The sequence below is a fragment of the Lemur catta genome, chromosome 2 (genome assembly GCF_020740605.2).
Source record: "Lemur catta isolate mLemCat1 chromosome 2, mLemCat1.pri, whole genome shotgun sequence".
Taxonomy (NCBI): domain Eukaryota; kingdom Metazoa; phylum Chordata; class Mammalia; order Primates; family Lemuridae; genus Lemur; species Lemur catta.
In genome coordinates, this window is record NC_059129.1 from 78055336 (window position 1) to 78074045 (window position 18710).

At 33.0% G+C, this 18710-nt stretch overlaps 1 protein-coding gene across 2 annotated transcripts in view; it reads right to left on the reverse strand.

The window, feature by feature from the left end:
• The window catches only part of LOC123633016 (pleckstrin homology domain interacting protein), a 131595-nt gene that overhangs the window by 42254 nt on the left and 70631 nt on the right, over positions 1-18710 (reverse strand). The window contains exons 18-22 of one of the 2 annotated variants that reach the window (XM_045543919.1): positions 15072-15209; positions 14132-14315; positions 8132-8246; positions 4500-4640; positions 2003-2082 (exon numbers count right to left, since the gene is read on the reverse strand). In XM_045543919.1, the coding sequence (XP_045399875.1) occupies positions 2003-2082; positions 4500-4640; positions 8132-8246; positions 14132-14315; positions 15072-15209 (658 nt within the window). Of the gene's footprint in view, positions 1-2002; positions 2083-4499; positions 4641-8131; positions 8250-14131; positions 14316-15071; positions 15210-18710 lie in introns of both variants that reach the window. The other variant, XM_045543917.1, reaches the window with a different exon arrangement.

Here is an 18710-nt window from a genome sequence, read left to right on the forward strand (position 1 = left end):
AAAAAGATAACTAAGGTCACAGCTTTAAGTGAAAAAATAAATTTTAAGTACCTTCTATGATTTAAAAAAAAATACTGATTTCAGAGTATTGCATGTTAAAAATATTGTGGGGCATACAGAACAGGGGGGTTACCTTCCTCAGTTATAGAGACAATAGAAAGCAAGCCCTGGAGAGCACAGAAGGTGTCAACATTCAGGAGACATGGGGATTCCTTTTTTGAGGGAAAAGGAGCCTTCTTGACAGGGGAAAAGCCTATGGTACAGCATTGGTGTTTTCTCATGGTAGGTAGATATTGAACTGGGAGCTTCAGAAGCATTCCCACCCAGCGGAAAGGTTGTGCTTACAAACTTTATGTAGCATGTAAAGGAAAGAAATTTCATTTAGATAAAATTATTCTACCCATTTATACCCTTAGGTACATCTTATGCTTCAAAACATGCCATGATACAGAAAAACATACCAATCATGTTTGCCGTTTCTTTTCAATTCACCTTCATAGACATACATTTTACTGAACTGATGATGTTGCAAAATAAAGAATCCAGTTATGTTGTTTTAATTTTAGTACATGAGAATATTTACTTATTTTGTCGTTTTACAAATATGAGTGCCTTAAAGGAATGTAAGTTATACTGTATTAAAATCTACAATTAGCTTCCCTAGATCTAATGATATATGACCTCGCACCTCTAAAACTACTAGTGATAACACTAATACTGAAAGGGCAGATTTTTCTGGAGGTTTATCATTACCCCTGCCTGGACAGTCCAAATGTTCTTTACAGACATTTATCTAACTCTCTCCAAGAATAATCATCACAGGTAAGAATCAAAGTCTTTTCTAGTATGACTTCAGTATGAAATTTAAAATGATTTTAAAAGGACTTATATAAAAAATATTTTCAGATACTCTATTTATTCTAAAATAGGTTGTCCTGAACCATTAGCGTTTTATTTACACTAACCCTAGCCCATGGCCACTGTAAATGGCACCTGCCAAATCTCACAGTCACTATTCTCTGAAGTACTTGGCTCTTAAAGAAGATACTCTGCTGCCAGCATAAACATAACTATCAATTCCCAAGCCCAATGTTCTTTACAACTATCCTTAACTGCGAAAGCCACCACTGTTCTTTCAATACTGGAATCCTTATGTTGTTTCATGGTTTGAAATACTCTATTTCACTGCTAAACCAAAAGAAAGTAAATTTTTCCTTCACTGACCTGTTTTTAAACAGAAAACTACTAGACATAACCACAGGCACTTGCATATCACCACCAGGAATCACTATTGTGGAAACAGGAAAGCCCTTGATTCTAGAACTGACACAAGGAATTCCTATAGCCACCACTTCATACTTTTTTTGGCATGTCTGTATTTTAAGAGCCACTGAGGTGGGGAATAAGAGTAAAGGGCTTAATACAATTATTACCCCCAAAGGCTACACTCTTTCTTGCTACTAAGATCTTACAAGGTCAGCCAAGGCCACCAGCTCTATAACAATGTGAATCACCAATATAAGGAATTGAAGGAATCCTCAGTTACATGGTCAAATGGAGTGGGGATAATAAGAAAAAGAAAAGCTTATTCCTATTGCTAGAAGAAAATATTATTAGCATTCCATAAATTCCATTATGATAGTTAATTCTACTAGATCTCATTACCTTCATAATTTCATGCTTAAATATTTCTCTAAACCAGTAATAAAACTAGTTCGTGATTAACTATTATAAATAACAGCATTCAAAAGATATAATACCAAGTAAAAAAATAAAGTTAACACTATCATTTTGCAGATCTAGCTGCAATTACCAAAAAATTTTTTCCATAAAGAAAACATATCAGTAAGAAAATCTAACTTTTAGACAACTACAAAGAATCTTTGAAGAAGAATCAACTTTAAACCCAAAGAAACTTTGAAATAAGTTGCTGATAAAAAAAGAATTTTCAGCTTTCAAAAGATTTTACATAACATTTGGAGAAAAAAATTCATTTGCTTACCTAGAGCTGCCATCACTGTGCCATGCTCTCTCTTCTTCTTCTTCAGATGTTCCACCACTGACAGCAACCACTTCACCTTCCTAAGAGACATTGAATACATATTTTATTGCATAACTTTATAAAATAACATTCTCTAAGCATAGAAAATATCAACGATATCTTATAAGGCCAGTCATGTTGGGATATTTATATTACATCAGATTTAAATGACTTGCAAAACACATTTCATACAAAAAATGAGAATACTTAAATGCATATAAAGATATCCTACTTTCTAATATTGGATTCAGAGCAAACAGATGATTTACAGTTTTTAAAGCCTCATAGCATATCTTCCAGATTGAATGATATCAAATTCCATATTATCACTTGAAATTAATTGTTATTTCTTAGGCCTTTTTAAAATTAAGTTTTCTTTTTAGTAGCTGCTTTGAAAAGCTTTAAATTAGGTACATTTATGTTTTAATTATTATTATTAAAATAGCTCTACCATACAAAAAAGGTCTGTTCTTACTTTATCCAAATGGTAGAGAATTAAAAAATACACAAACACTGCTTCTCTTAAGTAAATATTCATGAGTCAACATAGAATGATATTTATGAAGACATTTTCTTCATAAAAGTTGGTTTTGGTCACAAAATCTTACACATCTTCCTGGCTCAAATAAACTTTATGCTCCAATTAAAATAGCCCCTCACATTTGTTAAGCTTTTACTATAAGTCAGAAACTATTCTAAGCATTTTGTATATATTATCCCATTTGGTCTCAGAAAAAAAACTGTCAATGATAGGGAGAAGTTATTTAAATAAAAGAAACTAAAGCTTTAAGAAATTTGCCCAAGGCAGCACAAGGAATAAGTAACAAGGCTTGATTTGAACTCAGGTCATTTTTGTCCAAAGCCTGAATAACTTTCTGCAAGAATGGTGTTATTACTTGCTAGGCACATTCATACCATTTTTTAAGAGGACAATGGGATATATTCCTTTACTATCTAAATAAAATATTTGGGAGAAAAGGTTTTTCATTTTGAAGTCTTAATGAAGAATGTGAATTGCATGTCTAATCCACAGAATTTTGAAAACTAAGCAAATATGAAAAGATCAAAATTCAACAGTATATTTTATTTAGCCAATTTAATCACTGCTCAATATAAATGAAAAAAGAAATCAAATCAAATGATATGAGTATTCCCACATTTTGTATGTCATTTCCTTAAAGGGAGAGACAAGAAACAGAACTACCTCTACACTCTAAATGCAAAATACTGAAGCACAAAATATTTTAGACAAAAAAACCCAGAATTCTTTCCATTAATTAAGTATATTGTGCCCAAGGTGATACACTATTCCCTAGAAACTTATCCTCTAGAAATTTATTCTAGAATTAACATTCTGTAAAAGCATGTTAAAAGCATAAACAAATTAGTTCTGAAGAGACTTGAAAGATTTAGTAAAATTTTTGTTTATATAACAGACATATTCCTGGAAATATGCAAGTTTCGAATAAACTGAATCATATTTTAAATATTTTATAGAAACTTAATATTTAAAAGAATCATTCTATAAGTCTTTCAAAAATAAACAAACATCTCATTAGGCAAATAATTAGCCAACATGTATTTTATGTTTTGTGTGTCTATCCAAATTGTCATGTGTCAGGTTTAAGTAATCACTGTATTTTGTCTTTTTGCCAGAATGAATACATTAGTTTGAACTGGCCATACGAGGACTTAAAGTCATTGGAGACTAACTTTTAAATTGTCATTAGAATAACCTTAGTTAATACTGCTCTGTTCACAGAAAATATACTCAAGAGAATTCTCATATATCTAACACTGCAAAGCACAAAATGGCTTCAAAAGTGTATAGCAGTCAGTATCTAAAATGACTACATCTCTGACCTAAATGTGGGGAAGGGAGGTAATGGAGGTTGGAGAAGAAAGGAAAGGAGATGGTTGAAAGTGCTGAATAAGAATGGTTTGTGATTGTAAATTGACTGCCTTTGCTGAAAGAATGCATAATTTAACAAGGACAATATTTATGGAAATAATTATGCATGAGCAATATTAAAAAGTCACACTGAGAAAGCCATAAACTGGTACAGATGTTAAAACCAAAATTGTCAAATGCCTATGGATTAGTTACACTATGCTAGAGATTCAGTACCATTTAAAAAGCTTGGCTTTAAAATAAAAGGAACCTGCATTTAATCCTTGCTCTACCACTTAATAGTTAGGTGAATGTGTAATCTAAATACCTTTGATCCTCAGAACCCTTATGTATAAAATGAGATTATTTCATATAAATTTGTTTTGTGGATTTGAAATTATGAATATGTGTACCATGCCTAGAAGTAGATCTTTAGTAAATGAAAGCTATAAGTACTATAAGATCTAAAAATGCCATATTTGAGCTACATAATGAATGCAAAGAATGAAAGTCATATCAAAAAAAAGTAAAAATGAAAATTGATTCATGAATGTGCTAGTATCTTACATCTGAAGAACTCGTGCCATTTTCAGTCTCTTCCAAGGGTCTAGGAGTCTCTTCTAGTGCAGATCTCGTTCGATAATTGTGTTGATTTGTCTGCTGCTTTTTGGATTCTCCAAGATCCAGGAAATGCTCATGAGCATGATTCTGGAAAAAAGTAAATTAAAATTAAATTTACTCAGAGTATGCTTAAAGAGCAGGCTTTTTAGTTTGAAAGTTAAAATTTTTTCAATTATAAAAAATTCATTCATACTTCATATATTGCTTAAATGGACTAGTTTGCAGTACCAACTCAAATATTTTAGCGTTACCTCAAATTACATTACAAGATTATGATACGTTGAAATTCACTTGCTGATTAGTTATAAAAACTTTTTTTCCAATTAAGTAATACAGACTTAAAGAATCATAATAAGAGACTAAATCAAACATTAAATTCTTCTGTTCCTACATCAAAACTACAGAAATGATCTAAGAAAGAGGGAACAGGCTCTGCAGTATATGTAATAGGCAGAGAGGCAAACTGGAAACCAAAATCGTAAAGCTACACTGCCACTGCGAGGCTAGGACACCACGTGGCAGGCTATCTTTCTTCTTCTGGAGATAAGTATGAGAAGTCTTCAACAGATGAGAACACAACCAATAAGCATCCAAAACCTGACAAAGTCCAACATGGTAATGGAGCTAAACTCAACAAGAATTTAAACCTAAAAAAAAATTTAATAAATTAATCTCAAAAGTGAATAAAAGAATCATATCTAAGAAATATAAGCACAGGCTCTTGTCTTAGGAAAAAACAGATAATTATAAAAAGAATCAATGAGAGATCCTTGAAATAAAAAATAACTATTAAATCTGGAGGAAAAAAATAACAGCAGATTGTCCACAGAAATTAAAATGTACATTAGTGAGCTGGAAGATGAAATAGAGGCTAAGCAGTATTCAAACCTTAAAACAAAAGCAAGTTTGAAAAATCAGCTTTCAGAGCTAAGTATAAGAAATAAAAGAAAACCTACATTTGGACATAGCATCTCAGTGAAACTTGATAATATAAAAAATAAAAGGAAAACACTAAAGACTGCCTTCAAAGAAACAATGAGACTGTTATCAGATTTATTATACAGTAAAAAAAAGGAACACACTTTAAATCGTTGACAGAAAATAGCTTTGAACTTATACCCTTACTCCTGAAAGTGAAATAAGAGAAATTTTCACATACAAGGAGGCCATAGATTATGTCCACATAGATCATCTCTAAAAGAATTACTTAAGGATTTCATAATTTTATAAAAATTTTGGGAAATATGTAAAGGTAGAAAAAAGGAAATAATGTTCAACTATGACTAACTGACTAATCTAGTGTTACGAATTTAATGTACCCTATTTCTTTCATTTAACATAAAAATTTCTACCTACTCAAATCCATGTTGTTAAAAATTACTATTTGTTGCATTTTATAAAGCTTTATCCATAATATGATAGCTCTATGAGATAAATTCCAAGTCAAAGAACATAAACATTTTTAATATTTTGATAAATAATGCAGAGGAAGGGAAAGCTGGTTGTCCACTAACATCTGTTCTTCCCTTCTTCCACAAAAAATAAAATTTTCTTTATCAGGTGTCATGTAATTAAGTTTTGGTCAATGGGATATGTGGCACAATGTCACACAGCAACATCAAAGAACCTTCCTCAGAAAAGTATATGTGCCCTTCGCACCTTCTTCTTTGGCTGATCCTCCATCCTGCAGCCTTAAATGAGGATGCTGGTATCTTAAGGCATAGGTCAAATCCAGGAGGATCAGAAAAATAAAAGAGCTTCAGTTCTTAACACTGAGGGCACTGTACCAGGCCTGGACCTAACTAAGAGTTTTATGTGAGCAAGAAATACATTTCCAACTCATTTAAGCCACTGTAATTTTGGCACTAAATGTATTGCCAAAAATCAATTTTATAGGCACTTTTTGTATTAATTTATATTTCCCACCTGCACAATAAGTACTCCCTGAGTATTATTAAAAGCAAAAAACATTGCAACTGTGAGAAATGAAAGATGGCACCTCACAATTTGTATGCCTGTGATTATCAGTGTTAGCAGCTTGGTAGGTGTGCTCTCAAACCTTTCTTGATTCTCATAAAAATTCAAAAACAAAAATGAGGTCATATTATATGCATTATGGTTCTATTTACTTTTTCACTTAATAGTAGTACATCATGAATATTTTTCCAAGGCAGCAGAGTATGTTCTAACTAGTTATTCTTAAAAAGCTGAATAATATTCCATGGGTATGGATGTCATGACATCCTGTCTTTCTTCCACCAATGGCAACTAAAGTTACTCCAGTTTTTGCTACCAGAGACTCTACAAATACGTGCATTCATATGCACACACATATAGATATATGTATACACATACATATCCGTCCTTTCATTTCTAAAAAAAATTCCTCGAAGTACTATTGAATTAAAAGATAAGCACATCCTTTTAATTTTAATAGATATTAACATATTCCACCCATAAAGTTGGTAGTAAGCAATACAGATTCATCATCATTATATGAGTTTATATATCCACATCCTTGGATTCTAAACAAAGGATGAAGAAAAGGGTATGCTTTCTAGTCACCAAGAAGAAGCCAACCAACCAAAAAACAAAAAAATCAAAGATTATTTCAGAAAGAAATTTCTCTTTTATTACACTAACAGGAATTTTAGCACTGTGAGGTCCTCCTGATCCCAGGATGATACCCTTAGTAAAGAAAAAAAGGACTACTGAGTATTTTGAAGAGGCATAAAACAAAAAAGTGAATTCTAGAAAAGGAGACTGATGAAGCAGGTTTAAGGAACTCAAATGAAAAGAGGAATGAGCACAAAGCTGGGTCAGAATGCCAGTTATTTTTTTGTTTATGTCATTACTTAGATGGTATGGTGACTTGGACCTGAAAAGAACTTTCATACATGTTTCCTCAATTTCATACTCTAAGGTGCTGAGGCATTCAAGCTACAATGGTTTAAAGATAAATAAATAAGGAATGGACAAATGGATACTTGTGATTCCTTGACACTCAGGTGAGTAAGTACATTAGATCTCTCTCTGATTAGGCCATGACCAATTGAAATCCACCAGACCCAAAAGGTGTTCTGGAGTAAGATGGCAGATAAACTAATAGGGCAAAAATAGTAGGGACAATCTACTTTTCTTGGTGGAGAAAATAAGAACTATTATATACACCAGCATCAGGCAACTTGATTATCTATAATCAAAAATAAGTGCAAAACAGGAAAAAAATACATGGGAAAAAAACAAAAAAACCCTATTTTAGAGTGCACAACCACACACAATAGCAGAGCTAAAGAAAGTGCTTGTTTAGGCTTACAGTACAATTTATTAGATTTAATGGCTACATAAGAATTGGGAGTTGGAGAAAAGGCATGCTAGACAGCAGGAAATGTAGAGTTAAAAACTTTAAATGGTAAACAATATACAACAAAAAAAGATAATCAAGAATGAACTGTATTAATTTTATTTCATTAATTATCCTGTTTAAAATATTAATGTTTTTAATTACAAAAAGGGGCCTTAAGATGGTCATTATACTTACGAAATAAATGTTAAACATCAGAGTGATTAATATTTACCTTTGAAACAGTGGGTATTTTATTCTCTTTTGGGACAGTTAAGTGTTTTCTTTTCTCTTCTGATCTGTAAGTCTTTATTTCTTCTTCTCCCTTTGCAGTTCTCCATTCTTCTTGCCTACTGAAAGAGAAAAGTCACACATGTTAACCTAGAATTTTACAACTGATTTCCTCCACAAAAGCAACGTTAGGTATCAGGGAAGGAACGCTAGTGCTGAAGTTTTCTTTTCAGATGGAAACATGTGAAAAAGACTTCTAAGTTTAATTTCATGGTTTTGGGGCACAGGCTCTTGGCATTAAACAATCGAAATACTGGATAGACTATGCCTACTTGAACTTCATACTCATGTTTCTGCTATGGTCTTTGGTAAATCAAGTATGAGATTCTGGAAACACAGTTATTCCTAGGGTAACTTCTCCAAGAGATAGAAACTGGACTTTAAAAAAAAAAAAAAATTGAATGAGAATAGGGTCTGTGCTTTGATAATCTTGTATGCCACATAGATAGCTGAAATCTTTTTTAAAAGATGAGGCACAACAGAACCTTGAGCTTCAACTAATACAATTCCTGAAGCCCTGAAAGAACTACATGGTTTCTATTGAGAGGCAGATTAGGCTTTACCTACTGAAAAAACTCAAACATTAAGGAGAAACTGAACAGTAAAAAAAGTATAGGAACATTAATTTTGAACCTTAATTTCATGGAACCTGAATTCACAGGACAAAAAAATTTATTTTTACTTTAATTTTGTACAACTAAAGTTTCTGAACTGAAAGGGTATTTGAACTTTAATCTTTGAATTTTGATTTTTTCCTGGAGATTTCATGAGAAGGCAGTTAATAGCCAAAGTTAGAGCAACTATATACTGTTAATATTTTATTAAGTGTATATTAATGTTGTCATTTTACTTAATTGTAGAAATCTCTCGTGTGACTAGTCATAATTCTGAATAGGAAATAAAATAAGTAAATTTAAATCTTTTGAAAAGGATGGCCTTAAATTTAAATTTTTGTTCTTAGTATTAAATATTTTTTTTAATTTTTATTGAAATAATTACAGATTCACATATAGTTTCAAGAAATAATATAGAGAGATTCCTTATAGCTTTTATCCAGTTTCCTCCAGTGGTAACATCTTGCAAAACTATAGTATAATTTCACAACCAGGATGCTGACATTGGTACAACACATTTACCTTACGCAGATTTCCCCAGTTTTACTTCACTGGTGTGTACATACTGGCATAAATTGTTTTATTATGCTTGCAAATACTGCAAAGCATTAGCAGCATTAGTGTTTTTACAAATTTAAGGTTTGTGGCAACTCTGTGTTGAGTAAGTCTACTGGCACCATCTTTCCAACAGCATGTGCTAACTTCATGTCTCTGTGTCACGTTTTGGTAGTTCTCATAATATTTTAAGCTTTTCCATTGTTACTACATCTGTTATGGAGGAGCTCTGTCATCAGTGATCTTTGAGGTTACTACTGGAATTGTTTTGGGACATAACAACCACGCCTAGATAAGATGGTGAAGTTTTCAACAAATACTGTTTATGCTGTGACTACTCCACCAACCGGCCTTTCCCCCCTGCTATCTGTCCCCTCTTGTTGGATCTCCCCATTCCCTGGCATACAATATTGAAATTAGGCCAATTAATAACCCTATGATGGCCTGTAAGTGTTCAAGTGAAAGGAAGAGTCACATGTCTCTCATTGTAAATCAAAAGCTAGAGTGAGAATGGCATGTTGAAAGTTGAGACAGGCTGAAACCCAGGCCTTTTGCACCGAAGAGTTGTGAATACAAGAGTTGTGAAGGAAATTAAATGTGCTACTGCAGTGAATACACAGATGATGACAAAGTGAAAGAGTCTTACTGCTGACAAGGAGAAGGTTTTAGTGGTCTCAATAAAAGATCAATCCAGCCTCAACATTTCCTTAAGCCAAAGCCTAAGCCTAAGCCAGAGCAAGGCCCTAACTCTTCAATTCTACGAAGGTTGAGAGCTGAGAAAGCTACAGAAGAAAAGTTGGAAGCTGGGAGAGGTTGGTTCATGAGGTTTAAGGAAAGAAGCTGTCTCATCTCCATTAACATAAAAGTGCAAAGCAAAGCAGCAAGTGCTGATGGAGAAGCTGCAGCAAGTAATTCGGAAGATCTAGCTAAGATCACTGAAGAAAGTAGTCACATTACACAACAGATTTTCAATGTAGAGAAAACAGCCTTATATTGGAGGAAGATGCCATCTAGGACTTTCATAGCTACATAGGAGAAATCAATGCCTGCCTTCAAAGTTTTAAGTACAGGCTAACACTTGCTGGGGTTTAATGCAGCTGGTGACTTGAAGATGAAGCCAATGCTCATTTATCATTCCAAAAATTCTAGGGCCCTTCAGAATTATGCTAAATCTATTCTGCTTGTGCTCTATCAAAGAACAACAAAGTCTGGATGACAACATATTGTTTACAGCATGCTTACTGAATATTTTAAGCCTACCGTTGAGACCTACTGCTCAGAAAAAAATATTTCTATCAAAAAATTATTGCTCACTGACAAGGACTTGGTCACAGAAGAGCTCTGATGGAGATGTACAAGGATATTAATGTTGTTATCATGCCTGCTAACACGACATCCATTCTGCAGCACATGGATCAAGGAATTTTGACTTTGAAGTCTAATGATTTATGAAATACATTTTGTAAGGCTATTAACTGCCACAGATAGTGATTCCTCTGATGGATCTGGGCAAAATAAATTGAAAATCTTCTGGAAAGGATTCATTATCCTAGATACCATTAAGAACATCCATGATTCATGGGAGATCAAAATATCATTAATAGGAGCTTGGAAGAAGTTCATTCCAACCCTCATGGATGACTTTGAGGGTTCAAGACTTCAGTGGAAGAAGTCATTGCAGATGTGGTAGAAATAGCAAGAAAACTAGAAATAGATGCACAGCCCGAAGATGTGACTGAATTGCTGCCATCTCATAAAACTCGGGTGCAGGAGGAGTTGCTTTTTATGGATGAGCAAAGAAAGTAGTTTTTTGACATGACATCTACTCCTGGTGAAGGTGCCTGAACATTGTTGAAATAACAAAGGATGTAGAATATTATATGAACTTAATTGATAAAGTGGCAGAAGAGTTTGAGAGGACTGACTTTCAATTTTGAAAGAAGTTCCACATTGGGTAAAATTCTATCAAACAGCATCACATGCTACCAAGAATTCTTTTGTTAAAAGAAGAGTCAATTGGTGTGGCAAATTTTATCGCTATATTACTTTAACAAATTGCCACAGCCAACCCAACCTTCAATAATCACTACCCTGATCAGTCAACAGCCATTAACGTTAAGGCAAGACCCTCCACCAGCAAAAAGATTATAACTTACTGAAAGATCCCATGAACATTAGCATTTTTCAGCAATCAAGTATTTTTAAATTAAGGTTTGTACATTTGTAGACATAATGCTATTACACTCTCAACAGACTACATAACATAAACATAACTTTATATGCATTAGGAAACCAAGAAATTCATGTGAGGACTCATGATTGCAATATTCATTTTATTGCTATATTTGCTTTATTGTGCTCATCTGGAATCAAATCTGCACTATCTTCAAGGTATGTCTTTATGCAGTCCTATGCAAATTTATCATGGGTGTAGGTTTTTGTATCCATCACTCCAATTAAGATACAGAATATCTCCATCACCACAAAGATCACTTGTGGTACATTTTTATCATACCCACCTCTCTCTCCTCCCCCTCTCAGCCCTTCTCCCCCCAAACTCAGCAACCACTAATCTGTTCTCCATCTCTATACTTTTGTCGTTTCAAGAATATTCCATAAATAGAATCACATAGAATATAACCTTTAAGACATTTTTTTCCCCACTCAGCATAATTCCTTCAGGATTCATCTCAAGTCATTGTATCAATAGGTTGCTTTTTATTACAGAGTAGTATTTCATAGTATAGATATAACACAGTTCATTTATACTCAGTGAAGTACATCTGGATATTTTTCTGGCTTTTGGCTATTACAAATACAGCTGCTATACACTGGTGTACAGGCTTTTGTATCCACATGAGTTTTCAATTCTTTGGAGTAAATCCCTAAGAGTGCAACTGTTGGATCATAAGGCAGTTACATGTTTAGGTTTTTAAGAAAGTGCAAAAACTGTTTTCCAAAGTGGCTCTACCATTTCACATTCCCACTGGCAATGCATGAATAATCCAGTTTTCTCTGTATCATCCTCCTAGCATTTGGCTCTGTCACTTATTTTTTATTTTAGCCATTCTGATAGGTTAAGTAGTGGTATTTCATTGTGGTTTCAATTTACATTTCCCTAATGACTACTGATGTTGACTATATTTTCCTGTGCTTATTTGTCATTTGTAGTTCTTCTTTGATGAATGAATGTTCATGTCTTTTCCCTATTTTCTGATTGGAGTTCTTTGTTAGATATGTGATTGGATTTAATTTTAATTAAAAGTATTAGGCTGACCCACTTCAGAGACTTCTAGAGGCAAACTTTAAACTACCCACTAGGCAGAATCCCAAGAAGATTACCAAAGGAAGAGTACTAAATGTTGGGGACAAAGCTCTAGGAAGACCAAAGTAAGAATAACCCCTAAGGTGATGCCCACAGCCTTTCTTGACCATAGGCTTAAGGAACAGTTAAGCCCAATGATAAAGTGATAAAAAGATGATGAATATTTGAAGTGAAACATATTTCCTTCCATGTGGAGGAACCTCAACCACCAACTACATACATCTCCTTACTCATTCCTCTCCAGGGAGGAGTGAACTAACTAATCAACTGATATGCTCTAGAAGGAAAACTCAGCTTAGCATGGCATAGTCCTATGCTGTTATGTGCAATGCACACACTCTGCTCTACATTTTAAAGAGGTAAGCTAGATGTGCCATATGGAGATAAGTACTGTGACCCACTGCTATCTGTATTTGAGGTTCTTTTTAGAAGGCACACTTTCATGCAGATAAAAGCCACATTATTCACAATTGTATCGGCAATAAAAAGTAATATTCTGATTTCCCATGTCTTATTTTCTGTTATTTTTCAATTACTTCAGAACTGGAATTGAAAAGATGAATGTTATTTATTGGACCCTCTTCAAACCTTAGAATACAATTACAAATATATTATGAGAGCTGATTAATTTTTTATTAAGTATACCTGAGCATATTTATAAGATAAAGTTATTGTCCAAATTAATACCTTAGGTATGTATCTACTTCTAAATCCTAACACAAATTAAATTTGAAGTATTTTTCCAATCAAAAAGCATAACCTATATCAACATTAAGACTTAAAAATATTTTAATTATATAACTACTACTATCTTTGAAGTTTAAGAACTAGAAAATCTTAAATTCAACTTCACATTGTGATCTTCGTACTTAGAGCTTCACACACAAAACTCAGTATTAATTAGGTTCATATGGACCTCATTCATGAGGATTTCATGACTGAAGAATCAAAAGGAACTGGATATAGTTACCTCATAGCATGAACTATGAGAATACGATTTTATGAAATCAATACTTTTTAATTCATATACGTATACTTTTTTAAAAAACATCATTTTGATATATATAAAATATCTACATATTTACCAATAAATATTTTCTTTGTCTCTGAATAATATGGTGTGAATGATTAGCAAAATCCATTAAAAACTATAACTTTATAAAATGTGTTTTAAGATTTAAATATGCTACTCAATAAAATCTATTTGGTCAATCCAAACTTATGATTTTCTCTTGTTTACCTTAACACACTCCATTCTCAACATTTACATAAATCACTCTAGAAAATAACATATTTAGAAATTTAATTTTTCTATAGTCATGAATAGTTTAAAATACTAGCTTTTCAGATAAATTTAAGAGAAGTTACAGAGCTGAAAGCTATTTTGAAGACTATAACTCAAAATGAATACAAGCAACTATGGTACATAATAATTCACAGCACCCCTTACCTGGCTACACCAGCTGATAGCTCAGGTACTACCACTCTTCGACTCCAAGCTACAAGATCCCGCTCTGTGGCTATTTCACTTCTTGGTGCATTGCTGTGCATTTGCCGTACACCTTCAATTTGTCCACTACGCCTTAGTCCTACATTTGGTGGTGAATGAACCTCTGAGGTAGAACTTATAGAGCCTAAATGGAAAAATTAGTATAGTAAGTTATATTTAGATACATTTCTCCATTAGTTTATAACAGGAAACTATTATGTTCCACATGAAACTTCATATTGTGGCAAATAATTAAACTACCAAATCAGGAACTAAACCATAAGCAAAAGTTTAATGAAAACAAAACATGTTTATTCAGTTGATTAGACAAGTCAATGAATCATAACTATAAATTATTAAGCCCCAAGGATGTAAAATCATTACTTTAAAAAAACAGTAAGTATTTTTCAAAAAAGTTCATAAGAAGCAAAAAACAAACTCAAGGACATTTATGGTTCATAAGTTTGCTTTAACTTTTCTTTTCAAGTTTAATAATATACAACAATAAGGGTGATGAGATGTTCAAGAATGTGGCTTTGACTATGTTTCACAAATTATTGAAAAAACAGATTTTTAAAAATTTTTCTAATGTTTACTATATTAGTAAAAATTAGAGAATATTATATTTACTAATATATAAGTAAAATTTAGAAAATTAGAATTAGAAAATTTTTTCTACATGTTTACTATAATCTGGATTATTATCTATAAATTGAACTCATCTGTAAGTTGAAATTTCATATTATGAACCATTTTCTTAGATCATTAAAATCTTGATCACTTTGGCAGCCTAATATTACATTTTACAGATGTTCCACAATTTAATCACTTCTTTACTGTTGGAAGTTTAGAGTTGTTTCAAATCTTTTAATATTTCACTTAAAATAAAATCCCTGCTTACCCCTACTTAAACGGCTGGTATTACTGACACCTGCTTCACCAGAACGTCTCAGGTCTTGCTCCTGTTGTAGTCTTTGAATCATACTGTCCAGTGGGCTGATCTCCTGGTTTGCTTGCTGACTTAAAACTTGGTTCAGTCCTATGCAATACCACACAAAATACTAAGGGATACTTTAGTCACTATTTAAACCATTTTACTCATCAATCTCACTTATAAGTTCAGAATTAAACATAAATTTTGCTTGGGTAAAAGATCTAAAATGATCAATTACAAACAATGGGAGGGAAAAAAACCCACTCATCTTAATTTATTAAAAATAATCATGATGAGGATGATTGCTAACTTTTACTAAGTATTTATCATGACTCAGACACTCATAATCCTTATGGTAATTCAGTTAGTTGGGTACATATTAACTCCATTTTACAGATAAGAAAACCAAAATAACTCTTCAAAGTCATACATCTAGTAAGTAGCAAAAGATTTTCCATTTAGACCATAGTTTCTTTTCAAAAGAAAAACTCACTTTCTCAAAAAAACTTTACTGCCTCATTTATTCAACAAATTCTTGAATGTCTACTATGTGTTAGGAACTATGCTAGGTACTGGGCATCCAGTGGTGAATAAGAAACATCAAGATTCCTGCCCTTCAGGGAGCTAACTCCCAATGGGAAAAGCAAACCATAATGCTGCAGATAAAATGTATTTTGAGTGTGAAAAAATGGTGTTAAAATAAAGAGGGTGCTGAGAAAGAGAAAGGGAGAAGGAAGAGAAACAGGAACTACCGATGGTTCAGTCAGAAAAGTCAAAGAAGCCCTCTTTGAGAAGGCAGCATTTGAGCTGAGGCTTGAATCAGTCAGCCATGTGAAGAGCTAGAAAAGGAACACTCCAGATAGAAAGCAAAAGGTACAAAGGTTCTGAAGTATGGAGGAACTTGCTGGATTTTAACCCATCCTACTTTTACAGCATCAACTCTCACCCTTAACTCTCACCCGTACCAGTCATATAGAATCATTTGATTCTTCTACTCTCCTAACAAGAAAATACCTTCATGCTTTCAAACTTTTGAACACAATACTCCCACTTAAAAAATTAACTGAAAAACATCTTTCAAGCACCAACTAAATGGCTATTTAGCACCAATTATTTCCTCTGTGAAATTTTTTAAACTGCCTTTGAAAGAATAAGCTGGTATCATCTTTCAGTTCCTTAAACAATCTATACATATCTTAGTATTTAGCCAAATACATAGCATAAAGCAAGCAAACTAGTTAGGTTCCCCAAAAGAATGAACTGTCTTATTTATCTTTATAGTCTCTAAATCTAGTATAATGCTAGGCATTAAAAACTGTTAAATCCTGCTAAATAAATGAAAAAAGTGTGTTATAAAATATATGAAAAATACTACCATGAGAGTAGAGAAGGGAACAATTAATATCAAATGTGCAGGTATATAAGAGAAGATTTGATCAGGTTAGTTAGAGTGGGCTTACACTGGGAAGAGAAAGCATCAAGGATATTTTGAAATGAAGTAGTATAAGAAAGATACACAGAAAGGGTAATTATACGTATTAAATGCATAACATTTCATTTTAAAAAATAAAACTAAAACTAAATAGATAAAATAATTTGTTCAAGGTCACAAAGCTAAAAAGTGGTAAAAGTAGACAGAGGTAAAAGTTCAAATGTCTATCTATACATGCTTCTTTCCTGGTCATGTTTGAATATTGATGAGTAATCTGGTATAGCTCAAGTTTACAACTGAGGAAGCATATTTAAAGTAGGTTGTCTAGTGTCAATATAACAAAACTGAATTCAAGCCAATTTATTATTACAATACCCAAAATCAGTTTTTACCTATAATAACTCTAAGAGATTTCCCAACATAAATTTTATTATAGATCTAGATTCATAAATAGAAATACTATAGTTAGTAATAATATAATTTTTTCAAAAAGTATTTTTGTATTAACTATTTTTGTACTCATTAAGTCTAAAATAGTGACAGAAAAGACTTTTATTCAATTCTGTGAATTAGAACACATTCAATCTGTGGATTAGAATTTTTTGAGTCACTATGAAGCCTTATTATTGCTATGGGTTCTTTCGTGGATACTAATAACTGGTATCTATTTCACTTTTAAGATCATGACCACTTTATAAAGAAGAAAAAACAATGGACTGGACTGAGAATCAGAGGTGGGGTTACAGTCTCTGTGATTTCATGATACAATACTGTTACTTTTTTTTCTCTCAACTTTCAGGACTGGAATATCATAGGTACAAAGATTAAATGAGATTTACGAAAGCCCTTTATAAACTATTAAATGGAGAAAAAAGTAATAATGTTAACATTTAAGTAGCACTAATTTTAATAAATGAGTCTTTTCCTTATTTTATTTCCCTGTGCCTGAAACTCCAGCCTACATACCTATCTTGAGACCTAGGTACAATCTGATTCTTGCCAGTTTCTCTCCAAGAAACTAAAGACATTTCTCTTAATTTCAGTCCTATGACTAGATTAATATTGCTCTAATACTTAGACTTCTCCAATATGAACACCTGCCTAGATTTCTTGACTACTACTTGTTCTCAAATGCTTTGTGTTCATGCTGTCTTCATGTACTAAGACACATCAGTCTCACACCCCAGATACTCAAGTATGCTAGACTGCCCTACTCTCTCTACAAGTAGCAGCAGGGATGATTCCTCTCTAATGCTTCTCCTAACCCTACATTCTAAGTGGGCATGGTTAATTCTAAGAGTAGCCCTTTTCTATCTAATATGTCCATCTTCATTGCAATTTTATGCTCAATCCTTTAAGAAAAATAAGACACGGGTTTGCTACAATGCAATGAGATTGACTGATTTTTCTGTGCTGCTTACAGAATATAAATTTATTTTTAGAAGTTCCTCATCACAACATCTACTTAAAGATTCTGTCTGTTACAGCAGAGTCTAGGATTTAAATTTTTTTGTAAATATTTTCCTAGTCTAAAATATAACAGAAGGATTCATAATGACAAAAGTGGTTTAATCTTCTTTATAGAACCTCTCCATTATTTTAATTTAATAAAGTGGTTCTACATTTCTTGTCAAAAAGGACAGAGGGCCAGATACAGTGGCTCACACCTGTAATCCCAGCACTTTGAGAGGCCAAGGCGGGAGGATCACTTGAAGCCAGGAGTTCGAGACCAGCCTGGGCAACATAGCCCAGGGAGACCTCGTCTCTAAAAAAATATATAATAAAAAAGTTAGCAGTGTGTGGTGGCATGTCCCTGTAATCCTAGCTATTCCGGTGGCTGGGGCAGGAGGATTGCTTGAGCCTAGGAGTTCAAGATTATAGTGAGCTATGATTGTAGCACTGTGCTCCAAACTGAGTGACAGACTGGCCCCTGTCTCTTAAAAAAAAAAAAAAAAAAAAAGGAGGGAGGAGGGAGAGGAGAAGTCTATAGATTCTATGTCCCTTTTTAATTCCCATTCAATTCCTCAATGAATTTGACTTTCATCCTCCATTACATTTCACTAAAACCACTCAACAATTTTCATCCCTATCTTACTTCTTATAAACCTTTGAAAATGTATCACTTCTTAAACAATCTTCCATTTGAATAGGCCACCTAGTCTTTGTCTCTCACA